Source organism: Trachurus japonicus, chromosome 20 (genome assembly GCF_045865225.1).
Source record: "Trachurus japonicus isolate A0001 chromosome 20, Traja_1.0".
In the NCBI taxonomy this organism is placed as follows: domain Eukaryota; kingdom Metazoa; phylum Chordata; class Actinopteri; order Carangiformes; family Carangidae; genus Trachurus; species Trachurus japonicus.
Window position 1 is genome coordinate 16,874,193 of NC_140926.1, and position 26,481 is coordinate 16,900,673.

Consider the following 26,481-nt stretch of genomic DNA (forward strand, 5'->3'; position numbering starts at 1 on the left):
GAGCTTCAAATCTTGGCAGACACATTTTACGCACGGGATAATGACGGTGCCTTCTGGCAGAAACACAATCATTATATTACCAAAGATAGTCGTCCGGAAATTATGTGGGTCGATGACATTGTGTTTTGTGGTTGATGAAAAAGAGCTGGATCTGGCGTGTGTGTGTGTGTCTCTGTGTGTGCGTGATCTGAGAACACGGAAAAGTATTGGAGGGATTCCCGAAACGTCACATCCAAGGACGCTGGAGGAGCTTGTGAGGGTTTGCTGCTCCTCAGAGAGGGAACAACCCGCGGTGCCTTCACTGACCACTGGACCGCAGAGGTTCACTACTGATTAGACAACTTTCAGAGAGGACAGTGCAGTGGGATTTTTAAATTCTGTAATCATGAAGCGCGGACACTGCGGGCTGCAACTTATTCATCTTCTACTAACGCTTCCTTGCATCACTGGATCACCTTTCCAACACAGCGCGCATTCAGGCACCGACACACGGCAGAGAAACAAGTGAGTAAAAGGATTCCTGCAATTTATCTCATGTTTGCACGCTGGTAAAATCCGGGCTGATGTGTTGGTTCATGCATAAATAAATATATCAAGTCATTGGGTGATTAATTTGTGGTCTTCTGCAGTAACTGGTGCGCCTATGTTGTGCACAAGAACGTGAGCTGTGCCGTCGTGGGAGGCACCGATAGTTTTGTGCAGCCGGAGGTTTTACCGTGTCCACCGGAGCTGCCAAACTGTGCGCAACAAGTGATGTAAGTTCCCAGAACTCCTGGACAGCGCGTAGAGGGCGTACAGACTTTTCTTTTGTCAGTATTTTTAACACAATGAAGCAATAGCCTACTCTGATACGGTCATACAATTTGGATTGATCTACTGCCTAAAAAAATACACTGATGTTAATCAACTACATCATTGGCTGAGTCAATAGTGTGTATTTTTATGAGCTTGTGTGAATTATGACTTTCCTGTAACATTTCTGTGTGCCAGTAGTTCTGTACATAGACACAGTTGTGTTATCATAGTGTACTCTCATTTGTATTGCAGTGTAGTTTTTTTTTCGTTATTATTAATAATAATACACCTTAATAGGCATGAATATGAAATGAATGGTTCTTAATAGGGACCAATAGAAATTAGATTTATTCTCAGAGGAATCTTAAAAACATGATTTATTCAGGCATCTGTGTCCAATCACCATGAAAAGCAAACATGGACTGACTTTGTTTTGTTCCTGTGTCCACTGGGCTACAAACACACCCCTGAGATTATCAGTGGATGGCAGCAGGATATGGGCCAACAGTAATGGAAAGTCTGGAACGTCCCAAATGCATGATTAATTAAATTCAAATGTGACTGTTTATCGAGTTTTAGTTGACAGCGAACAGATTTGTTTTACATTGTTATTCCAAGATTACATTGTATTTCTTGTACGGTATCAGTGAGTGTTTAGAAACCGTTCATGTCCTCATTTATTAAATGATTCCAGATACCGGACACACTTCAGGCCCATGTATAAGATTGCATATAAGACTGTAACAGAGCTGGAGTGGAGGTGCTGCCCCGGTTACCAGGGCCACGACTGCAGAGAGGTGAAAGACCTGAGGCTAATCCAAGTTGACCGTTTGCCTCAAACGCCCTCTGCTAGAGGATATATTCCAGCACAAGGTGAGAGACATGATTATAACTAAGGAAATATACCTTGAGAATATGTGAAACAAAATTAAATGCAACTATAAAAGCACTTATATTCCTGTTTCCCGACCTGGTTCTCTGTAATTTGTTGCTACAGCTCCAGAACAGCGAACAGAGAGCCACAGAAACCATCCATGGGTGGGAGAGAGGCGTTTTGGAGGTCAGTCAGGTCACAGGCCAGCCTGGGGTCAAGGAGGATCTCAAAGTGAACCACACCTGGAGGAGGAGGTGCAGCGACTGTCCCAGATGGTTCTTGACATGCAGGCAAGAATGACAGACATGTCCTCCAACCTGAGACTGGATTTCCAGGAGGATGCCAGTAAAATGCTGGTCACACTGCTGAATAACTTTAGACAGCCCGCCAGTGCACGAGGCGCAGAAACCCAAACCTTTCAGGTACAGGACTTCTCTTTTGACCACGAGGTGTTGCCAATGGACGAAGTAATGAACAAGATCAGCCAGGTGACAGACGACCTAGAGTCTAAGACTAACACCCTGGATGAACTGGTGGGCCGCGTCAATCATCATGACGGACAGATTCGTCTGCTAATGGAGGCGGCCCAGAACCCACTGTCCACACCGCCTCCTGCTTCCCCGGCTAGCGAGACTGACCTACGATCCTACCTGGACGATAAGATCCGCGCTCTGAGGGAGGAGATGATGGAAGGCATGGAAATCAAACTGGCCGACTTGAAGAACTCTTGTGATTATAAAATCTTGTCAGTTCAGGAGCAGTGCGAGGGACAAGAGGTCAACTACCTCAGCCTGGCCGAGCTCATGGACACTAAGGAAACTGACCTCCGCAAGGAGATTGACGACCTCAAAAACAAGCTGGTTGTTCCAGGAAGGGAAGGCAGCCAAGTACCTGACTCGATCCTCACTCGTGTGGAAAACCTTGAGATCCATCTGAACTCATCTGTGAAGAATGCAGCAGGAGAGTGCCTCACTGTGGAGGAGAAACTGAAGGAAGAACGGGCAGAGGCCCTCAAAGACCTGAGGGAGACTCTGGAAGACAAGTTGGCCTCCATGGAGGATAGATTCAACACCCTGTTGGTCGATACAAGCACCAACTCTCAATCTGGGGTTCAGTCAGAGACTCAAGATGCATTGCTGAGGGATGTCAACTCTCTAAAAGACTCTGTTCAAACGTTGGAGGAGAGGTTTAATGTCTTGGACAGTGTGTGTTCAAAAGAGACCAAAGCTAATTTAACTGTTGTAGAAAACCTTCAGCAAGACTTCCAGAGCTGCAGAACTGCTATAGATGATATGGAGACTCGTATGAAGGTCCAGACAAATGGTCTTGGAGCTGTGGAGGGGCGGCTACTCAACTGCAGCACCAGCTTAGAGAACGTACACAGTGAACTCAGCTCCATCAAAGGCCATGTGGGCAGATTAGAGGACTCATTATCAGATGTAGCCAACCAACACTCCCAGTCGCTGCAGAGCCTCAACTCCACCTGGGGTCAAGTTAAAACAGGGGCTGAACAGGAGGCCAAGGACCTTGTGGAGCTCCACAGAGCACAGCATCAGGAGCTGAGACAGCGGCTGGACGAGCTGAGCAAGGAGGTGAAAGCCGAGGCCGACCAGTGCAGAGGAAAAACGGAAGACGTCGAGAAGGAGGTCGCCCACATCGACAGCCGCATCGTCAGTGTGGAGAGTTTATGCGGCAAGCTGGATCCTATCTCCAGTAGCCTCCAGAGGATCAAAGAGGGGCTGAATAAACACGTCACAGGGTTGTGGACTTGTGTGAACCAGCTCAATACCACAGTTCGAGCTCATTCTCGAGATATTGGAGGGCTGAAGGGAACTTGCCAGAACCTCCAGAACCACATCGCCAACATAGCCAGTGACCTCCAAGTGGTAACGGAGAGCAACGCTGGGCAGTCAGGTAAGGTGTCAAAGCTCACATACACACTTAAACCAAACTTTTTCATTGCCTAACGATACGAGGCATTACTATGACCATAAGCTTATGATGGTTAATGCTAGCTGATGTTATTACTGTACAACTGACATGAATTCACTGACAATGATTACTCGCATCTCATTTTGCTACACTACGTTTTCACATTTTCTACTATAATGTAGGATGGTTTGCGGGGTACAGAAGCTACCGTTTAGCAAATATCACATTGGTGTTGTATGTCTATGGACGTATTTTGTCTAAGCTATAGCATGGTTCAATCATTGATGTGATCTAACCCATATTCAGTAATGACTGCTCTGAAGTCATGGGTGGGAACGACAACATGTTGACAGGCGCTTGTAAGATCTCACTCTCTAGTGGAGCGTATTTCAACGTGTGACTGAGAGGTAGTTTGATTTTAATTTAACCATGCTCTCAGTTAAAGGAGGCAACGGTTATTGAAGACACATGCGTGATTTAATAAACCCCATTTGTGTTGAGCAATGCTTTGGCACAAAGAAATATTGCTCGCTTTACTTTTTTTCTCTGTAGTGTGTGCATTCACGTGTGTGTTGGTCCATTACATCCACAGTGTACAAATGTGAAACAACAGCTTGATCTCGTTCCCCCTGGTTTCATCACGTGGACATGTTGTTTATCATTCCATATCAGTGCATATGTTGCATACTTGTTGTGTGAGGCTGCTCATTAATGACACCTACGAGACCCAGTTGGACTGGGTCTCATTGTAAATGTGATCTAGAAACACACCCAGAATGTTTACGAGCCCGGTCTCTTCCTCTGGGACCGGCTAGTTTTCACTTACTGGTTTATATGGCAGATGATGCAGCACGCCATCCAAGTCAGACCAGTATATTTCAGTTTCAGCTGCTCTGTTCGGAGTTGCCAGTTTTGTTAATTTTTGCCAAATACTGCAACAGCGACGGCTGAGAAATGTTGCCACCCCACCCCGCGGTTTTTGTCATAATGTAGCATTTAATTCATCATTCTGTCATTGGGAAATTGTACGAGTGGGAGCAATATTATTCATGATTTCCACTTAGCCTCAGTGATGTCAGGGGCCGCTTAGTGCTTGGCTTTCTGTTTGTCTTTGTTCTTCCAGCTACCTCATCCTTTTGCCCCCCCCCGGCTTATCTGTGAGTGGAAAATGCTGCTTTAAGAAGGGTCAGTTACAAAGAGATCCACACACAGCTTATCAATGATCCTCAAAGGCACCGCTCATGGGTGTCTTTATTTCAGAGCCAAGAGCTTCTTTGTGTTTCGATTAAGTACAACTTGAACAATTTCTCCCACTCCTTTTACTCACAGCCTCTTCAGCATCGTCACGTTTCTACTCCCATCTGCGGTTTTCTCACATTCTTGACTTCCACGGCTGAGTTCCTCTTCTGCTGAAATAAACAGTGCGAACACTCAAAGCTGCACTGGGGTCTCCAGGGCCATTTGTCAGTGTGTTTACCATGATGTCATACCAGTTGTTAACCTTAAACGAGGGGGGTCAGGAAGGAGGTGAAGAGAGATGTAATATGTCATCCATGACATGATTTTGCTGCATTCAGTGGACATTAACCGTGAAGTTCTTTCTCTAACATATTACGACTTGACACAACTTACAAGAAATCAAGATTTTGGGAGATTCATTCAAGAGCTTAATCCAAGTTTCCCAAATGCATTATCTGCTTTGACATTGGAAATACATAGAAGTTTGAAACAGTTTAAAACAAGTCATGTGTATCAAATGTCCCACTGGAGGAGCATATACAAGGTTTTAACGATACATACAAATTTTCAGAACCTGGCAACCAAAAAGTCTGTTCCATAATCTGTTGATTCAAGTTTTTTTAAAAACTATGACTACAGCTATTGGCACATTGACCACTTGTCATGTTTATAAATTAGGAGTTTTCCACCACATCACATCTTTTGTCCATGATGATGTTATCCCTGTTGTTCAGATTCAGAACACAAAATAGACAGCGTGATATTTTTCATTTTCATTTCACATATAATATAATTTATAGACGGATATGATTTAAAGCTCCTGAAAATTTAATTTCCTCAGTTCCACAGTTTATCACCGTAAGTATTGTAACACTATGAAGCCATGTTTCCAAAGGAGGGTCCTGCTGCAGAGAAATGTGGCATTGTACGTGTTAAGTGAAAATGACTGCAGGCAAGTGTATTTGTAAGCAATATTAATTATAAACAAAACCTGTTTTGCAGATGTTTTATGAGGAAAGACTGAACATCAAGGACACACAACACCACATGCCTCTGCGAGAAACAATGAATGTAAACTTTTGATTAAAAGAAAACTCCACAGGATACTTAAAACTTATTAGCTGATTCAGTGTATTGCAAGTTAGTCTTTCACATCCACATCTGTATATCATAGTCACGCCCTTAATTTTCTGAATATATAGTGTTTCCAATGGATATTCAATACTATTCATGTATATGGAGCCACACACTTCCTTGCATGTTAAACTGTAGCTCCAGGTTTCCTGAGGACATCCCTCTCGGTGTGTGTGAGACAAGGTGGCTTCACCGTTCTTAAAACAGCATTGTATAGGTCTATAATGGGGATGTCTGAGATAATACAGCGTTCTTTCCTGCTTGTGACAAGGCTCAGTGGTTGTAGGCACGTAGGTCAATACCCAGAGAGATAAGGCGACTTGTAGGGTGAGACACTCAGTAGTCAGTGGTCAACTGTGATAACCCCGTGAAGCCAAAACAAGACGAGACCTGACATAAAGCCCTCAAGAACAACACAGCCCGCTGCTTCAGTCTGCTGCTGGGACTGTGGCGGTTTATTTATACTGACGGAGTGGGTTTCACATTATCTGATTGAAGACATTCAGCAGACTGTGGATTCTCAGACTGGATTTATTGTTGCCTAAATCAAAGTCTTAAGAAGAACAATGGCTCATAAAGTCAACACACACCACATTGCTCTTTGGTTATAATGTGGCTTGTAATGCGGATTCTTGTTGTATCTGTGGCTTTCCCCAAGCTGTTTCAATGGAAGGGGTGCTAATTTGTGGATCCAGCTGCGTTTTGTTTACAGTTTACTTCTTTCATCATGACAAACTCACTCACATGTGTACATATGTCCTTTATCCTTGTGGCACTCGGTCTGAAATCAGTTTTGAACTGTTCCCATCAAAGCGCCACTCTCTCTGGAGCACATACCCTATATATGAGGAGCGACCCAGACCAGTAAAACACATGCACATGTGGATACATATGCAGGCTTGCTCCCCCGTGTTGTTTTATGGTTACACACCGGTACCGCTCCACATGTTGTATTTAACAGGCAGACTTCTCTGGCTCTATACTAAATGACCCTTTTCCCCGGGGTGAGGGGACAGGCTGTCTGGTGATTGAACATGTGGCCGGGCCTCGGTATGTTGCTGGTATGCCTTTTATGTGCTGGTTTCCCCCCTCTTTTTTTCTGGGAGCAGTAGAGTTGGGGCCTGTTGTGTCGCTGTAGACCTGAGTGTATCGCAGTGAGGGACTATGTGCCCACAGCCAGGAGGCTTTGATTTGTTGATAAACTCCAGGGTTCGTCTCAGCCGTGGTCCTCAGGAATGCAGCGGCTCAGAGCTGATCACCGTACGACGGGAGATGAGGCAGAGCTCTGTCATTTTCTCTGTTTAGGTCCATAATAACAGGCTCAGATAATCGCTCACTGTTTGCCTGTTAATGAAAGTCAAAGGCAGTGAGACCATAAACACGGGTACAACTGCTTGTATCCTGATTGGATGTCATAAAGTGACAACAACTGCAACATCACACATAATTACACGTTATCTCTATGAGAGTTTTTCTTCATGCAGGTTTAGTGCCAAACTTTGAAACATGTGATTGGACACATCGGTTTGGGATTTTACTGTTTGTTAAACACCCGACAATAACATAACATTCAAATAAACAGAAATGTTCATCCAATAAACTTGTGAGTGAGAGCATTTAATTTATCGTGAAGCTTTGAACCATAAATTATTACTTTTTAAATAAATGTATAGGTTAATCTAGTCTCTAAGATTAGTAATCACACCTACAGTTTATAAATAGGAGCTGTCCACACTGTGACTCTGGTTATGTAAACTTTAAGCCCTGTCAGTTCATCATACGCATATTTTCTACTAAGTAATAATAGTAATAGCTGTGTTACATTTTTCAGGCTACAGAACAGAAATGGAGTGCAGCCATCTTTAACGTTATTATTTATATCTGCCATTAACATGTCAGTGAAATGGGAGATAATTGCAGTTATGTAAAAAGTCATTACATCCTTGTTGGCACTCAGCGTCTCCAAGGAGACACACAACACAAACAGAAAACTCTTATCGTCATATAAACTGACAGAACTGCTTCTTCTGCTAATAATTTAGGGATTTTAAATGGATTTATGGAGGATATATTTCTAAGAGAGTGAAAGGGGTGAAGTTGAGGTGTCACCATGAAACCAGCTGGTTCGGTTACATGTCTGACCTCCAAACATCTGGCCCTGCATCTGTCTCTGCCTGACCTGCAGCCTCTGCCCCATCGCTCACTCCCATATCTTGTCTTTTTCAGGTGTTCAGGTTGCAGGGGAGGACGCGGGACGTCCTGAGGGCTCGACCGAGGGCCCCACAGCAGCGGTCGGCCCCGCGGACGCCTCTCTCCCTCAGCCACCTGTGATGGAGACCGGAGAGGCGGGTCCCCCCGGCAAAATGACCTTGTCCACGTTGCCCAAGGGGACGGGGGGCAGCATGATGCCGCCTGTCCTGGGCTTCGCTGGAGCTCCAGGTGAGACATCCGCCCCTCCCTTCACCCGCTGAGTATTTACTGCACGTTTCCCAGCACGCGACTCACCTTTTGCTTTCATCCAACAGCTTCTCCAGTCAAATCGGCCGACTCACTTAAGATCAATATCCCACTGGTCTCAGGTAAATTAACTGTTATGGTGCTTTCAGTTGCCTTTTTGTCTTCTTGTGTTGTCTACATTATTGTGTGTAATGTGTACTGTTATTGAACTGTTTTTATGTTTATGGGACATGGAAATTAGCACCTTACTATAATCCGGCACATTTACATGTTTTTGTCCATTAACTCACTGAGTGCCAGCCCTTTTATAAAATGGTCAGTGCCTGGTGCCAGTGTTTCGGGGCATTTTGAGTAATATTTCAAGACCGACAGAATATTTTGTACTATGACTCTGAAAACACCAAATAGCTCAAAGGAAAGAGGAGACTCTCTATTTAATTAGGGAAAAAAACATTTGTTTGCACCTTGTTCCATTCTTGATTTATCTTAAATTGAATAGAGCCTGGTTGCACCAAAAAGACCTTTTTTTTTCTAGAAAGCTGAGAAAAATGCATTTTTGTGAAAGAGAGTCTCTCAAGAAAAACAGTGATTTATCCGTTTAAATTTTGGCTTCAAAAACATGTAAGACATCTGAAAATTTCATTTCATTGTACAATTAAAAAAAAACTAAAATACAACAAGTAGGAGTCTACTATTCTGCAGAGTGATGCCTGCTCTCCTACTTCTCCTCCTGCAGTTGCTGCCCCTTCACCCTCTCCTACCCCCCTATATATATATATATATATATATATATATATATATATATATATATATATACGTCAATGGCACTCAAGTGTCAATGGCGTCAATGGCACTCAAGTGTTGGATTTTGATTGACGTATATGGCACTCAATGAGTTAATGTGCACTGTCCCATTCAAATAAATAAATAAAGTAAAGTACAACGATAAAGCAACTTTCAGGCGTGGACAAACTGTTTTCTTCTTGCTCAGCAGATGTGACCATGCCGCGCCGACCATCACTGCAGAAACCTGCCATGGTTTTAGGTCAGACTTTATTGATTTATCAGCCAAGATGCTGCTTCAGCTACTGTAAAGTTTTTGAAAGTGTGATGTTTCTGTTTCTTCTCCTCCGTCAGATGAGAAGGTGTCGTTCTCAGCCGGTCTGACTCTGTCACCTTTCCAAGGAGAGATTGGAATCATACGCTTCAACGAAGTGCTGGTCAATGATGGAGGACACTACGACCCCAATACAGGTCACCATCACTAGAGCGAAGCATGAATCCACATTTCGCTACTTAAAACACCTTACCTCGATGACTAATCTGTACTCATGTGTCCTCAGGTATCTTCACAGCTCCCACAGATGGCCGCTACCTGGTGAGCGCCGTGCTCGCAGCAGAGCGAGGGGAGAAAGTGGAGGCCGTTCTCTCGGTGTCCAATCGCAGCGTCCAGAGGCTCGACTCGACGGGTTTCCTTCCTGAAGCGCTGACGACAGCGGCCACATCACATCAACAGTGCAACTGCAGCAGTTCAACCTCGCTCAGCCTGGTTCTTTCCCTGAAGCGAGGAGACCGAGCCGGACTCGTGATGACGGCGGGGAAGCTCGCCATCTCGGCCTCCTCCTCTGGGACCATGTCGTCTTTCAGTGCTGTGCTTCTTTACACCAGCCCATCAAAACGATAGCCCTGCCACTCAGGTGATACCTTATACTGTATAAGCCATAAGGGGAGGAGGGAGTGTGTTACTGTGGATGAGGCTAATTATGATATTTAATCATCAGAGAGGGAAGGAAATCATTTTACCAACAATGAAAAGAGGAACAAATACAGAGATTATTTCTATCATCAGTACTAATATATAATGTTTTATATTAGTTATGATTTTAATTATTTTTTTATTGTAAGGTTTTGTTTGCTTGAACATATAATTGAAAGATTTTTTTTTGTGCTAAAATTTCAATTCCAGTTGATACATTTTTTAATTACTGGAAATAAATCAGTGTTTTTTTCCCTAAGAGAGCAGTTTTCATTATTTCAAGTGAACTCCTCATTGGTGCTTAAATGTCAATGACCAAAATAAGCTTTAATTGTTCTGACACACTTTGTTTTTATTAAAGCATCATCCAACAAAAGACATTTGATTTAACAGTCTCTTAATACAATACGTATAGTAAATATACTATATACAGTTTATATACACTAGGATCTATAATTGTGACACTTCATGTTCAGACTGTCTAACATTCAGCAAGCAGATCAAACTGTTGACTATATTTGTGCTTGCACTGGTACATAATGTCAGACAGATTACCTCGAGGTAATGATCACAATAATCTACAGGAAACACTTGAAGCAGCTGCAAAAGTGAAATTTGACACAAAACTAAGAAAATACTGTGTGTTCTCGCCACACAAAGTTTGTCACTTTCATAGAAAGAATGCATTAAATTTCACTGACAGCTGTTAATGAGCATCAAACGCAAAATATAATAAAAAGAGGCAGAACACTGATAATATGTCGTAGTTTGTTTTCACAAGTCTGGCAAAATCATCTCAAAGATCAGTTCCAAAATTCATCAAAAATAGGTTTCTACCGAACGTCTTCACTAAATCCTGTTTATGGAAAAATACTTAATACCAAATAGCAGCAGTATCTACAGTGCAGAAAGTGCTTTTTCTTCAGTAAGTAATGCTGTTGCCGCCTATGAGCAAAATCATTACACATTTTCTCTTTAGCATCATAGTGCAAAATCCTTAAGTCCTGCAGCAAAGATATAAGATTCCTATACATCAAGTAACACCGTTAAAGAGTGAATAAGGCCTTAAAGGGACGACTGCACACGTGCTCTAAATACACAATACATGAACTGTGTGTTTGCTGATAGTTCTCCTTTCATATTCAACCACAGTCCCTGTACTGTCGCTGCCTATATAAGTGCTTAGGCAATTTCTTCTCAAACAAACAAAACAAAAACTGATACATTTTTCATAACCCAGAGGCTGACTGAGCCATCAAACACACTTCACACACACACAAACAAACAATAGTGCATCAAGGGAATAAACCCTGAATAGAGATGATGTGGCACTAAAATGGAAAACATGAAATACATCAATATCCCAAACTTTCCACTAAACTGGAATGTGTCTAAGACATACAAAACTAATATACATTAAGTTTATATTAAACTACTATCGTCAGTATTGAGTCAGGCATAAAATAAATTACTGTTCTGAGTTCATTTGATTTCAAGTAATTAATTTAAAGCGTTAACGTCGGCCTGAGTTACAGCAGCTCCTCCAAACACACCTCGGTGATCGGCTGCCTCCAGTAGCAGAAGGAGCTGAACTCCGGGCAGCTGAAGGTGGCGCAGTGTTGTGAGCTGCGTAAAGGAAACACGTGCTCCACGAGCTCACTCAGCCGACTGTATCTACAGAATGAAAAAAATGGAAACAATTGATGAGTGTGAGAGAAACGGCTGAAATAAGAAGACAGTGTCTGCAGTCATGGTTCAGTACTCACGATGTTTTATTGCCTTTAGTTTGCTCGAGGATCAGCTCGCCTTTAGGATTCACGGTAAATATCCTGCACACGGGAACGCCCACTTGTTTGTAAGCGAAGACGTCCTTGAAGAGGAAACAAAAAAAAGACAGTAAAGATCATTTGTTCATCACACTGAGCCCAGGAATAAAACCCCGGTGTGGGCAGTAAGGCCTTGATTACACTCACACTTGCTCTGTTTCCGAAGGCTGCGTAGAAGGGGTTGGTGTTTGGGAAGAACAGGTTCTTGATGTCTGTGAGACATTCGATCTTGAACTTCTCAGGCTTTTTTTCTATGATCTCTCTAACAGGAGAATAACAGAGGAAGGATTAAAGTCTTGACCTTTGCCCCTTGATTGCGTCGTCGTTTCAAACTGTCAACTATAACGCAGATTAGTCTGGTTTTCAGCTACTCAGCGATGCAGGAAGTCGTGATTGTTAGTTTGGTTTTAATTCCATCAAAGTAAACAAAATACAAAGCACAGAATTACTGTCATTTCACTTGTGTGCTTGATCTGCACTGTAATTAGTATCTATAAACACTAGTGTTAGTTCCAGATAACCGTCAATCAGCCATGCAGTGTTTCATCCAAACAACAGCACTGACTAAGAAGAGGATTTCCTACCTGTGAAAGGCAGAAAAGAGGCTACTTGGGGAGAGCATGAGGGGTCCCTGAGGCAGGAGAGTCCCCCTGTCGTTCACCCAGTGCAGATATCCTCTTGTCATGTCAGCCATGCCGATCGCCCGGGCCGAACAGTACAGGAACTTGTAACCGTTCCTGAAGCAGGAAGATGTTTATCAGTGGATTTGATTTTCTTTTTTAAAATCTTTTAATTCCGTTAGAATAGTGACAAGTAATTAGTCTTACTCGTGCACTGAGTGGTAAAGCTTAGCGATTCCCTGATGAGTCCAGTCTTTACCAAGCTGAGGCAGAATCTGTCCAAACACATCCGATCTGAGGGAGGAAAATGGTGTGAGGAGTAAATGCTACACTGTTGTAGGACAGGACAGTCTCGAAGAAACATGGTATAAAGGCAGTAATGTTTCAAAGTTCCCTTACTTGGTGATGGTGCCGTCGATATCTGAGATTATAACCTTGTCGTCCCAGTTCCACAGGTAGATGGTGCCCTCGCAGCGACAGGTCCCCTGGTACTGAGTGGTGATGCTGAAGGTGACGTCATTAGGCCCCTCCCTCAGCTTCAGGCTGGCCTGTAGGAAACACACCGAGTGTCATTTCTAAAAATACTTCCTGCAGGCACATGGAGTCTCACTGGTTGATTAAAACAAGAATGTGTGGACCTAAGAAAAATGTTGTTTAAAATCACTTATAAAGAAAAAAAATTCAAGATAGAGTATCACACAAGGAATTATTGCCTTGCCCTTGTTGGCCAATCATATAATGAAGATTTTGAGGGAACTTGATAACAAGGTATAAAAATATATACAGTATAGAAAGGTATTTAAATTTTAGATTTAATTTACACAAAATGACAAGTAATTAAATAGTTACTAGTTTTTAAATTAAATTAAATTAAACTTACACTTAGATTTAGGTTAAATATTTGAATTAAATTAGATTTACTATTTTAAACATAACTTACATAATGTGCAAAATACAGAAACGTTTATTAAGGTGCCATGGGGTCAGATAATCTACTACTGTTTTGTTCTCAAATATTATAACAGTATACAACTTTCTTCACTTGGCTGAAGAATAACTTCAGTAACTTTCATTTCAATCATACGGGCACTTTCTGCCTTTGCTGAATTGCAGCCACTCTCAGTGTCAGAGCTCAGTGGTCTTACTATCTGGTCAGAGGAGAGGCGGAGGGATTTCTTATAGGAGTGACAAGGCGCTGGCGGCGCTCCCTCTGTCTGCACGCGCTCAGTGGCTGTCAGGGCCGGCGCCGCAGCGTTCAGCTCTTTGGTCTCGTCATCGCTGGACCACTCTGCTGTTTTGTGTCTGCAGGACAGAGAATGCAGCCTATGGGCATCCAGAGTAACAAATGAGCAGGTTGCTTACAAGTCTGTAACATGAGCACCAGAGGACGATTTATGAATTTACTCTTAAGATGATGTGAATGAGGGGCAACAAGAAAAAAAAAAACCCTGCAGAATAATTTGCAATCACCAGAGGGCAGCAGACCTCATCTGCCTGCCTGGACCTCTGTTGTCTCCTTATGTTTTCATTCACACTAAAACTCAAAAAAACTAAACCTTAAATCTCTAAAACCGCTTTAGACAATAAAGTGTCTGTCCTGACTGACTTTTCATGAAATAGCAGCACTGCTCACTGACTCAAATGCTGATCCAGCCTGTGCGGCGCATGTTTACCCAGCACTGCTCGTATCTCTGCTGCTGACTCACTGTGTTTCTGGGGCCGGGTGGAGGGCAGGGCTCTCTCTGGTCAGGGACTCCTGTCTCTCCAACTTGGTCTCTGATGATAACTGAGGAGGGGGAGAAATATCACAGGTCTTTTATGACATAAGTGTCTATTGTTAAAAATCAATGTGGGGTAAAATACATGACATAAATGAGCTCAAGTCTTTAGATAATGTTGCAAAACAGGGAGATAATCCTGAAGCCTGTTCCTCATTTGTCTCTCATTTACAATGCAAAGTTGCTCAAATGGCATGCAGTTCTCACTTACTGATCTCTCCAGTCAACACACACAAAACATAAGGGTGACTCACAGTGTTACCTAAAGCCTTTTTTTTGCTGAGTCACACTCAGTACCTGCTTTACGCTGCTCTTTCTCCAGAACCACCAACGTCCAGACTTTTTTGGCATCTTCTCCTTCACCCAGGCCTCCTCTGTAGCCTGCCACGCAGAGAGATGAATCATGTTCAAAAAGGCACGAAGACAGTGCAGGCAGTATAAAGATTACACTGTACATTCTAAACACATTGTACTGTATTAGACCAGAAGATACCTTTGGTAAGTTCTTCTGAAAGGCCTGCATGCTGAGGATCAACGGTGCTGCAAGGGTCCAGTTGTAATACCTGGGACAAAAGATGTTATTTTTTTAAGTTGTTATCTGAAAATCACAAAGATGACAAATCTGATGATAGAAACTCTCTGATAAGGAGGAGGTAGATTCACCTGTTTGCTATCCGAACCACCAAATTGGGATTGTCAATAATCGCTGGATTCTCTGCAAATTCATTGTAGGTGATGATGTGCTCCATGAATTTTTCTGGAATAAATGAAACATAAAAGATATTCATTCATTAATTCAATAAATCATTCACCCTGTCGATTGAATATCATGTAGTAGGAAGGATAGAGAGGATGTAAACCTTAATTTGTCACATACACAAGTAATAGAAGAGGAAGAAAAAAAGAAGAATAAAAAGAAATCTGAAACGTGCAGGCTAGTTAATTGGAAAAAACCAAGAAATACCCATCCTCAAAATACTAAATATTCTTCATGAGATATACAAGATACTGATCCTCAAGGAAACCAGCTTTATCAGGTGATTCATTACCTTTCGGGATCTCCGAGTTCTCGCCGACGCCTCCGCACAGCGACAGCGTGACGTCAGGGAGGTCGCCGGCGGAGTCAGACAGACACTCTGTGCCGCTGTCTGCTGCCGCGCTGCCCACCGACTGGGGCGACTGGGATCCAGAGCGCCGGCCCGTCTCCACCCAGTCTTTAGGAACCTGCTCAGACTCACTGAGGAAAACACACAGTCCCGTTATGCACACTAGAAATGATTAATGGCAGCAGTTACTTCAAGTCTGATTCTGCTTTCAGATACTTTTTTAGTTTTACCTTTTTGGGAAGTAGCGGGCAGCAACATCGGGCTCCAGTGCAGTCAGATCATCCAGGTATATGTCCTCAGGCCCCTGGTGCTGGCTCCTCTTCCTCACACCTGAAGTGAAATGACGTCAAAAGGGTTTACTGAGAAAATCGCTGACTTCGCTCTTGTTTTTTTTTCCACTTCCTTTCATTGTAACAACTAGTGCTTATGAATGCACACCACTCCCAGACACCAGATATGAACTCAGGCCTGAGTAAGAAACCACATCCTTCCTGTTGACACTCACCTACATTAGTGTAGACGAGTATCATACAGAAAATCTGGAGTTTTACTCTTTTACTTCATGTTTCTTCACTTAAGTTGCAAAATATTAACAATCCAAATCTGAGAACTTTAAAATTATGATATGCTTTTTTCTTATCCTACATTTATGTCATTCATGCAAGTTGTTTCACTTTTCACTTTCGCTGTTTGCCATCTACTGTATACTATTTCCGTAACATACTGTTACCTTGAGATATCAAGGTAATGAGATGAGGTTATATATTTTTTTTCTGTAGAAACTTAGAACTATTATTACAGATTGCCGTGGAGCTTTGTAGACATGTTCTCTGATTTTTTAGGTTGAAAATGCCATTTAAAGCGCATAAAGAATGAAAGTGAAACATTCAGTAGGAACCACAAAGTGCAGGAGCTACAAAACACAGTTTTCAGAATGAAGTGTAAAGGAAATCATGTTACTTCTCCTCTTGATGGGTGAGTCTGTGGCTTTGGAGGAAGCTCCTGCGCCGTCACAAACTGCTGCAGCGTCTCCGGCCGCGTTGCTGCCTTCGCTGTCCCTGCGGCTGGGGGGTGAAGACGTCCACCTGGTCTTGCGCGCGGGTTTTGTGTTGAGCTCAGAGTTGCTGGGTCGTGGCTCAGGAGTAAAACTTCTGCACAATGAGTTTGACAGATCAGGGTTGTCCTCGGTGACGTCCGGACTGTGTGCTGGAGCTTCGGGTGGCTTCGTTTTGCTCGTGCACTGCTCGGGTTTGATGGTCCGAGGCTCCGGTTTGACGATGCTGCAGACTGGATCTGCGTTCCTCTCTCCTTCCATCGACTCTTCCTCCATCGCTTCTGAGCTCAAAATAACCCTGAAATGTGTGTTCTCCGAGGGAGTGATGGTCAGCATCTTTGGCTCTGTTTTGTCCTTTTTGTTGACCTGGATACAAAACAGTAGAGCGCAGGATGAAATGCACAGACTGCTCCACAGATCTCACTCAGATTCTACAAGTCTGGATCTCAGCCGTACCCTGGTGGATTCTGGAAACTCTCCCCACGTCCACTGCATGTGGGACTCGGCCCTGAGCATGCTCTCTGCCGGCTTCACCATCAGCTCCGAGTCACTCTTGGGCGACATGGGCTCGGACATCTCCCTGCTGTAAGCAAACACCATGTTTCCACTGAGTCAGCTCTAATGATCTCATGGGAGTGTTTTGTTTTACTCTGCCTTGTCTGTGGTCATTAAGTGTGTTTTACTGACTATACACAAGCTATACTAGTTTAGCAGTGTGACTGTAAATATTTGACAGAACAGAGGGAGTGGCATCATTTCAAGGTATGTGAAAGAACCTAATGTGGAAACATTGGAGATCATTCTCATATCTTTTGGGACTGCCCAGTAATCCAAGAATTCTGGAAGAGAGTCAAGGAAGAAACTGACAAGATCTTACAAGTGAATTCCCCATTAGACCCATTGATATTCCTGCTGGGAGCTATACCTTAGGATATATAGTTATAGATCAGATCAAAGATACAGGTTACGGATACTTTTACTGATTGCTAAGAAAATGATAACTGTTAACTGGAAGGATCCAAAACCACCGACCATAACTCAGTGGGTACAGAGACTGAAAAGGGTCAACACAATGGAGCGAATGACTGCAAGTCTACAACTGAAAATTGACACTTTTGAACAAAGGTGGAACTGTATTACTCTCTATTTGGAGGACTAATGGAGGAATATGGGTTATTATAAGACTGTCGTGTATCTCTAGGATTGATATTGTACTGCTGTTACTCCCTTTGGTGCAAATATCTATTCTCCGTGCGATTTCTCTTTATGGTATTTCTATTGCATTTTATTTACTTGTATTTCAATTCATAGGGTCCTACTGTATGTCAGTGAATGTTTTGTTTTGTTTTGTGGAAAAATGAAAAAATAAAAAGTTCAAAAAAGAAAAGAAAAAAGAACAGAGGGAGTGGGAGGGGGGGGGGACGTACGTGCTGGAGGGGGACCAGTCTCCGTCGGAGAAAGGGTAGCTGTCCCACTCGAGGCCGGTGAGGGGGGAATGTTGCCTGTGGTCTGAGCTGTTGTTGATCACGGAGAGAGAAGACGCCCTGACGACAGGAAGCGACAAAATTAACCAAAAAAAAGTTTAAGAGAGGCAACAACAAACCGACAACAGACGTCCGCTTACCGTCCGTTGTGTGTGTTGTGCTCCTCGTCCGAACTGAGCTCACACAGCTCCGGCTCTCCGCCCGCGGTCGCGCTCGCCTGCTCCTCCTTGCGCGGCTCGGCTTTGTGCTTCTTCCTGCGCCTCTTCTTCTTCTTGCCGGCCGAGTTGGAGCACGGCTGGGTGTTTCCGGACGCCGCGTCCTCGGGATTCAGCGGCGCGTTGCTCTCGGCTGCCGACCCCCCGCATCTGGCGTCTCTGCTCCTGAACAGCAGGGCCTCCTCTGTGGGGATGGGCGAGGTCACCAGGTGGGCTGGGACGATCTCCTGTCGAGGGGAAATCATGGATGACCACCACAAACAGGCACGGCGTTACACTGCTGGAGATGTAATAATCTCAAAAGGGATTTTCTGACGTCACAGTGAAGTTGACCTTTGACCCTTTGGATACAGATTCATTTGATCCTTACAAACATTTGAGTTAAATTGTGTCATAATTCAATTATGTATTGTGAGTTATGGCCAAAAACATGTTTTGTGAGATCACAGTGACCTCGACCTTTGATGACCAAACCATCTCAGTTTGTCATTGAGTCCAACTGAATGAATGCTGCCAAACATGAGTTCCCCAGATTTGGCCTTGACAAGAGTAGGAGGGACAGCAGAAAAAGCATAATGCCTCCGGCTCAAACTGTCACCAGCACAGTTTCTCCTTCTAAACAGCTGAAATTCAACATCAATTTCTCCTTCATTTTCACCACATACTGAACAGAACTCACATTGTGCTGCTCTGTCTCCTGGACAAAAAAGGCCTCTCCGTTGTCTCCGAGCTTCATGTGCAGCTCCACAGGTTCCCCATTGATCTCTATGTCGATCTGCAGAGTCAAACAACACGTTTCTGTGAGACACACTCTCACTGGGTCACAGTGTTCTCCTCAGCTGGCCTCAGTGTTCAACAAGCATTAACAAGGTCTGTTTACAGCTGTATACAGTACAATGCAGCTCATGGTTAAAAAAAACTGTGCCACAGATTTACCTGAAGATTTAGAGTTAAGCCGCAGAGAAAACACTGAACAGTTTGTTGTTTTTAACATATGCCACAGTTTCTATCCACTAAAGTGGGTTTTCTCTTTTCTGGCGACTAAGAATTAGGCTGCACGGGTAGAATTAGGTTGTTAATAAATAGGTCAACAGGCGCAATCTACTCAAATTGTCTGCAAGATTCATTCACATGTGATGAAGTCAAGGTAAGGTTTAACTTTTAACCCCTGTCTGACTCACAGAATCACTAAAACCATCTTATCCCTGACCCACAGACTATTTCCTGCACAGTTAAGACTCTTCTGTGGGACTGAATAGGATGAATGTTAACAAGTTGAGAATACAGTAAGTAAGAGCTTTAGTCTGCGCATCCTCAGCTGACAACTATACAGTGTCTATAAATAGAGAGAAAGGGCAATCTGCTCGTGTGAGGAGCACAGAGTGGATTGGAGGGTAATGTTTCAGAGGGGAGGGGGGAGCAGCAGGGGGCAATTAGAGGATCACAAAATATATTGTGCAGCTCCATTATAACAATCTGCACATTTCCCGTCAGGCACAATAGTCTGTTTTGCAGGAGGAGGGAGAGCATCTTTTCTGTTTTTATCACAGTAAAATATTAAAAAATGCAACTGTTAAAGGGGAAATATTATAGAAATATCACTTTTTGATAATAATTAACATATATTTGGGTGTTTGACTTTCCTTCCGGTCCCAAAATGTGAGAATTGACAAACAAATCTGTAATTTTCAGGCTCCTTAGGTTGAAATCCATGTGGTTTTACTAGCTGTTCCCTCAGTTGTCTTCCAATGATGTAATTAGTTTTCGAATTTGCATAATACCACCCCTACCTGGCACCAGTACCAGTAGGGGCAGGGTGGGGCAAGCAGTGGTTCATTTGCATTTAAAGGGACAGGCACGGCGATCACCAGCAGTTTTGAAGAGAGCTGTTTTGAGTGGATCAAAAGAGCTGTGATGTTTGATTCTTGGGGTATTTTGACCAAAACATTTCACAGACATGTCTTTAAGACACCTGGGAACTATTTTAATTTGTGGAAAAGCGGCATAATATATCTCCTTTAAAGTTAAAATATGTGCACTCACCACTTTCTCCCTGGAGCGCAGTACCCCCAGCTTTCCGAAGCGAACGTGGAACGGCGAGCACTGGAACGTGCCATCGGGCTGTCGCACCACGACCACGTCGATGCAGCCTGACAGCGTGGCCTGATTGATGCCTTTATACAGCTCCTTTACTGTCACCAGCACCTGGCCGGCCAGCTGCCCCACGTAGTTCATGGTGTCCACCTGCACACAGAGGACACCTTTCCTTAATTAACACACAGATGTAATGACAGCATTTAAAAACTATGTTCATCCTAATGATTCTGCAGTTACTCCCTCATAAAAGTTTTACTGATTAATTTACCAGCAGAATAAAACAACACTGCACTTTTTTGTTTGCGTCTTACTAGGCCACTGTCGCTGCTGTTGTTCAGAATAGTCTGCAGAGGAAATGCAAGCTGGTCCCTGAACGCAGCGGCTCTGTCCCATTTTCCTCAAAAGAGTCCTGAGCCGATCGCGACTTAATCAGGCCCTCGATTGCTGCAATGAGGGCTGCTGCAGACCAGAGCGGAGCGGATAGTGTGTATTTCTGTCACACACACTAGATACTGTAGCTCTTTTTAAACTGACATGTTCCCACTTGTCACTGATTGTTGATGAAATTTGCATTTTTGCAGTTTTCAGTGTCACTTGAGGCAGTTTGAGGTAAAACATAAAGCTCCTTGTGTGAAATATTGAGTGCATTTTTTGCCTAATGAATCGTGTAAAGCGGTTCAGTTACAGTTCAGCAGTATATGAGATGGTGTGATCCATCAGAGGCAGGTCTGACGTCTCAGCCCCATGCAAAGTGAACAGTAAGTTCTTGTGACAGGGAACCAGAGCAAGTAAACATCTAAATCCATTCAAAATCCAAACGCAGCTCAGAGTATTAGCCTCCACTGTACACCATGCTGCTTTAATATTACATCCACTGAAAGAGTGATGAGGTAGAAAAGAGAAAAATGTGATAGATAAAATGATTCTGAACTCTGATCTAAACTGTTAGGTATCAGCTCTGCCCCTTTAGAAGAACCCTCAAGTGTTTTCTAGTAAATTAAGAGGATTAACGACTTTACATTGTAAAGGGCATTTTCACCCTGTCTTTACATACTGGTTGCTTTTTCCAATGAAAAACAAAAACAACATCAGTGCAAAATTCAAAATCATTGGATGGCAAAAGCACTTACATTTCATTTGCTATTAAACTTGTGTCAAGAAAAACGTTAGAAATCTATAACTTGTTAATTGCAGCAGCAGTAACCAGTGATCAGTTCAGTGAAGAGGAAGGCAAACAGGGCTAATGCCACGGAGCCGCAGTATTGACCCCGTGTCCGTCCATTTAACTACATTAAACAGATGCTCAGTTGCCGCATCGACAAACACAAACATGTCTATGGAAGCAGAGGCACCAGGAAAAGTCACATAGATCTGCACACACAGAGACGGGGAAAAATGGAGAGCGAGGCCTGATTCTGTCACGAGGATGAGCTGACATCCTCATTATCACTCTGCTTACTAGAGAGTCACTCACTCACTAAGACACAGACTTGCAATGTTGCAGAGCGCAGTGAAATATGCACTTCAGCAGCGAAGACACAACTTCATGTATCAAAACATCCAACACCACTGAGCTTCCACACAGTGGCTCTCTGTGTTTCTGCGTCTCTCCTGTTCACAGGGCATCATGTTACATTTTCATGTTCAGAAAGTTTTATCTTTTCTCTGACGTCTTCATCCACAGCAGCTAATGATCTAGTGAGTTTGTTTTCAACACAATAAATCAAACTGTATTGTCTCAGACTGATACATACAGTATAATCCTCCCTTGAGAACAGCAACTCTGGTCAAATGGGTGTCATTAGGTGTGTTCACCTCAGTTCTGTCGTTACTGTGTTGGACAAAACCAACAGCATTTTCAGAGCAAGCTCAAGCTCTGTATGTGTTTGGGACGTGACCAGTGAGGCTCTAGCTGCGTGTTTCAATATTTAGGACAATGGTTACAGGGACTAAATCAGACCTGCATACCAGCTGGATGGACTTTGACACCTCTCAGTTTGTGTGGCTGGCAGCTGCTGCACCAGCTAAACTCTTAAAGGATGGTTGGAAGGTAGAAGGAAAAGACTCAGCAAAAAAACATCTGCTGAAAAAAATAACTGCAAACAAATATACATGATAAGCCTGTGAATATTCTCATTTTGTCCAGGTCACAGTTATCTCAAGGAAATTTTAATCGAATGCAACTGGACTTGGTTATTTGTCTAGGAAGACGTTTCACCTCTCATCCAAGAGGCTTCATCAGTTCATGTTCGCATTTGACGTTTATCACTAAAGTCTCAGCTAATAACATAACTACATTAGGTAACACAGCAGTAAATATTGATGATGGTGAAGATTTCATTTTCATTTTCATTTCTCGTCAGTGCTTCTTGTAAATCTTGTTAATCAATGAGCAGGACTGATCTATGGTAATGTTGGATTTACAGGAATTTGAATCACTGTACCTTAAACCATGAGACATTTAATTTGCTGGATAAAACTTTTTATCGGCTAATCCCTCCATGTCATTTCATTCAAATTCCAATGTGATGTAATTCTATCACAATAGATAGTAATATCACCACATATTATCATTATTTTAGAATGTATGCATACTATATGCACACTCTGAATTATCCATGTGATTATTCCTCGTATCACTCACTCACCCTTAACACAGCAGTGGTGTACAGATATGTCTGGGTTACAGGTGGTCAGGCATCCAGTTACATAAGACAAGAGTCAAGTTAATCAATTAATCAATTAGTCATCAATATATTGTAAATAATTTTTGTTAGTAAGCAGGTATAGGTATGTAAAATGGATATACTTGTGTTTTGTAAAAGATGTCTCAAATACGACAGGCAGGCTATATTTCCTTTATGGACTAAATTACTAGTTAATTAACTATAATGATCCACAGATTAATCAATAATCAAAATAATCATTAATATTGTCCCTGTTAGATTATTTACTGAGCCGATTACGAGAGCTAAACCCCTGTGAACAGATTCTCACTAAAACCTGAAAAGGTCGAAGCGCCCCAACTCACCAGAGTCCAGGGGGACTTCAGGTGCTGTCGCTGGCCCTGCTGCTCTACAGGTAACCCCCCTGACAGCTCCATGTCCCCCCCCCGCAGGGTTTTAACAGGAAAACTGGGTGATGCTAACACCTCCTCCGCTCCCCCCCGTCCTCCTCCGACACCCTGCTCCTGCTGCGTGCCATGGACCGCAGCCGCTGCAACCTCCAACCCCGACCGCGTCGACTGAGAACAAACACTGCGGGGGGAAAATTACCCCCAGCCTGATCACTTACATAACGTTTTCCCTCGGCACCGGCCCCTGTCGCCACCTCCCTGTGTTACTCAAGACCTCAAAACAACTTAAGGAACATTTCAATTTGTCTTTTTGTGTAGGACTCAATCATTTACCCCTTAAAATATGAAAACGATGCAGATCAACAGTTGGAAATAGATGCTGAGATTTACCATTGAGGTTTGGCCTTATTTGCAGACTAATGTTAGTATTTCAACCTGCTCAATTCAGACAGGATTTTGCTCAGTTATATTAAATATGAACTAACTAACTAAACTTAATTTGACCAGTTGGTGATTCATCCTCTGGAAACCATGAGTGTCCACCCAATCAATAGTTACTGAAATATTTCACACATGTTTAACTGTTGCAGTTTAATTCCTAAAATAAAAAGCCCATTCAGTGATTAACAGGCTTATAAATGTTGCTGAAAGATATCTCTATACAGCGCTATTTCAGCACCAGTTGATAACACTGTTAGTCAGACTGTGTGCTGTGTGTCCCTGCAGCGTGCTGTGGCTTTCCCCCCGCAGTGAACCACAGCACATTGTAAAGTGAAAGTGCAATGTTCAGTTAAAGGACAAAGCAGAAGAGTCTAGATCAGAGTCATCAGCCGCGATAACAACGCTGCGCAACCAGGGTCTCTCTAGTGGGCTGACTACACACTGTCTGCATCTACACACACCACCAAATTTAGTAAGAGCTTCGACTCCCACTGCTCTCTTCATACAGACTCTTCTGCTACGGCACTTCGAGCCTGAACACTTGAGCGTTATAGCAGCAGCATAATGTGCACTTAGTGTGGAGAACAGGAGCATCAAGAGGAAAGTAATGCACCGGCCCGGAAAAGATTCATCATGTAGAAAACCACAGTTTGCTCCCTGATCAATCCTAATCGACAAAACAATCTGCATTGAAGTCCATTCACTAATTTGACTGGAGCTTTTCCCCATACAACAAGGTGTTTAATGTCTTTTAAGTCCTAAAAAATACTCAGTATAACCATGTTGAACATGCACAAATGAATACTGGTCTCCAAATAACTATAATTTTCATTATGTATTGACAATGTATTGGCATAACTGAAATGGTATTCATTTTGCTGTCACACAAGAAAACTAATAAGCTAGGACCAGTTTTATTTCACTGATTATAACTTTTCAAGGCTTTTTTATTCAAAAATGTGTCAACAAAAAGTAAATGAGTAATTGTATCATCTCAAGCTCCAAATCTATCTGTCTATGAAGACTGGTCAAAAGAACACAAGAACAAGTGAGTAAGTCAAGACTGTTTTGTGAAATACTGTTTCCAAGGTCAAGGACAAGAGCTGCAACTACTGATCTATTAAACATCTACAAACTGTCCAGAAATAGAGAAACTGTCCAGTTTAATTTCTCACAATCCAAGGTTATGTCTTCAAAGATTATTCACTTACTGTCATCTGCGACAAAGAAAAGCATCATATTCAAGACACTAGAGACCATTTTTGCTTTAACAAATGACTAAAGTGATTGTTTGAGCATCAAAATGGTCTCCCATTAATTGTCTGCTAATCAACTGATCGATCAAGAGACTAATCAAAAAGAAGAAGGAGCTGTTCCCTGCACAATGAATCATAGACAACCAGCTCTCATCCATGACACTCTCTCTCTCTCTCTCTCTCTGTGTGTGTGGGGTGAGGTGTTAATCCTGTTTACAGGATTAAGACAAATCTAGCTTTCCCTGTCTCGGCACGTTTCTCCTGTTCACTACGTCCAAGTGTCCAACGTGAGTCTGCGTCAGCCAATGTTGTTGTGACCAATGTTGTGTGACTGACAGTATCAACAATGCCAATATTTTAGACTAAAATAATCCAACTGACACAGCAACTAATGATTATAATCAGGAAAAAATACCAACCAAAGATAAAATACATTCACAATTTCAAGTAACAATCAGTTGTTAAAATGGTAGGTTAATTATCTGTCAACCAGCAACCTAATCAACCAATGTAACAATATGTGGCTGCTTCCTAACATCTAGTAGGCTTGGATTCTGGAGAAAAGAAATGTCTTCACATACCCTGGTCATTGAGCTACAAAAAGGCACTTACACAAGCCAAATCTCAATATTGATTCTCATATCAGGGTTCAAATACAGTGTATTGATAATTCTCTCAAATCCTGACCGTTCAACACAGTCAGATGATAACACCTGCATACTGTCAGCCCCCAGACTGGTCTGATGCTCATGATGCTGCCCAAACAAAACTGCTTCAGTACATTCCTACATTATAACAGAGCGAAATCATAAGTTTGGACATTTAAACTCCAAGTAGGGCGACCTACGATGCGTTCAAGGACAAAAAAACAGAGAAGACTTGGATTTTATAAATAGCTGCTACGCTTTCTGTTCGTGAGAACGCACACAGTCTGGCAGTCGGTGCTCACCGCTAATATCCGCTATCAGCAACACTTCAGATGCGACGTTCAGCAGCCTATCACCCAGGACTGAGTTGCACGAGCGACTCCTGAGAAAAGGTGTCAGGGGACTCCGCTTTCAGCAGCGACGTCAACAAGCGTTTATACACATCCTGCCTTATTGTTGTTTCAGAGAGAATGAGTGTTGAAATGGTCCTGGGAAGAAGACACTGACTCACCCTCTGCCTGTGAGACACCTTCGCCCTGCTCCTCCACCGGCGGTGTTGCGTCTCAGCCGCCGCGCTCGCGCTGCTGCCGCTGCTGCCGCCGCACCACGTGACCCTGCAGCGCACAGACCGCACGTGATTACAACGCAGGAGGACATGATGAGGTTAATTATTAAGGTTTAGCTATTAGAGATT

The 26,481-nt window shown here is 43.0% G+C and overlaps 2 protein-coding genes across 6 annotated transcripts; one reads left to right on the plus strand and one right to left on the minus strand.

The window, feature by feature from the left end:
- The first annotated feature begins 249 nt into the window (after positions 1–249).
- Positions 250–10,556, plus strand: emilin2b (elastin microfibril interfacer 2b). The gene is made up of 9 exons (XM_085762842.1): positions 250–504; positions 630–755; positions 1,490–1,668; positions 1,793–3,583; positions 8,201–8,413; positions 8,500–8,553; positions 9,426–9,476; positions 9,569–9,685; positions 9,775–10,556. The coding sequence occupies exons 1-9, from the start codon at positions 386–388 to the stop codon at positions 10,113–10,115; spliced, it is 2,991 nt and encodes a 996-aa protein (XP_085618968.1). The 5' UTR covers positions 250–385; the 3' UTR covers positions 10,116–10,556.
- LOC146966745 (phosphatidate phosphatase LPIN2-like) lies at positions 10,518–26,372 on the minus strand. 5 transcript variants are annotated; one of them, XM_085762846.1, is made up of 20 exons: positions 26,299–26,372; positions 20,314–20,514; positions 18,950–19,045; positions 18,196–18,497; positions 17,999–18,115; positions 17,028–17,154; positions 16,478–16,937; positions 15,748–15,847; positions 15,461–15,648; positions 15,075–15,168; positions 14,905–14,974; positions 14,709–14,792; positions 14,340–14,419; positions 13,779–13,935; positions 13,033–13,181; positions 12,841–12,927; positions 12,598–12,750; positions 12,161–12,275; positions 11,954–12,057; positions 10,518–11,861 (listed from the first exon to the last, which is right to left on the minus strand). In XM_085762846.1, exons 2-20 carry the CDS (start codon positions 20,503–20,505, stop codon positions 11,717–11,719), a joined length of 2,820 nt encoding a protein of 939 aa, XP_085618972.1. In that variant the 5' UTR covers positions 20,506–20,514; positions 26,299–26,372; the 3' UTR covers positions 10,518–11,716. The 5 variants fall into 5 exon arrangements, with proteins under 5 accessions (XP_085618972.1, XP_085618973.1, XP_085618969.1 ...); XM_085762847.1 differs by lacking the exon at positions 26,299–26,372 and adding an exon at positions 26,090–26,277; XM_085762843.1 differs by lacking the exon at positions 26,299–26,372 and adding an exon at positions 23,399–23,581.
- Positions 26,373–26,481: the final 109 nt, after the last annotated feature.

Excerpts from the sequence above, each read along its gene's own strand:
- emilin2b (XM_085762842.1), top strand. The coding sequence starts at position 386 with ATGAAGCGCGGACACTGCGGGCTGCAACTTATTCATCTTCTACTAACG. Across the intron at positions 505-629 it reads GACACACGGCAGAGAAACAA|TAACTGGTGCGCCTATGTTG; the intron begins GTGAGTAAAAGG and ends GGTCTTCTGCAG. Across the intron at positions 1,669-1,792 it reads AGGATATATTCCAGCACAAG|CTCCAGAACAGCGAACAGAG; the intron begins GTGAGAGACATG and ends TTGTTGCTACAG.
- LOC146966745 (XM_085762843.1), bottom strand. The coding sequence starts at position 23,470 with ATGGAGCTGTCAGGGGGGTTACCTGTAGAGCAGCAGGGCCAGCGACAG. Across the intron at positions 15,649-15,747 it reads GCCCGCTACTTCCCAAAAAG|TGAGTCTGAGCAGGTTCCTA; the intron begins GTAAAACTAAAA and ends TGTTTTCCTCAG. Across the intron at positions 14,420-14,708 it reads GAAAGAGCAGCGTAAAGCAG|TTATCATCAGAGACCAAGTT; the intron begins GTACTGAGTGTG and ends CCCCCTCCTCAG.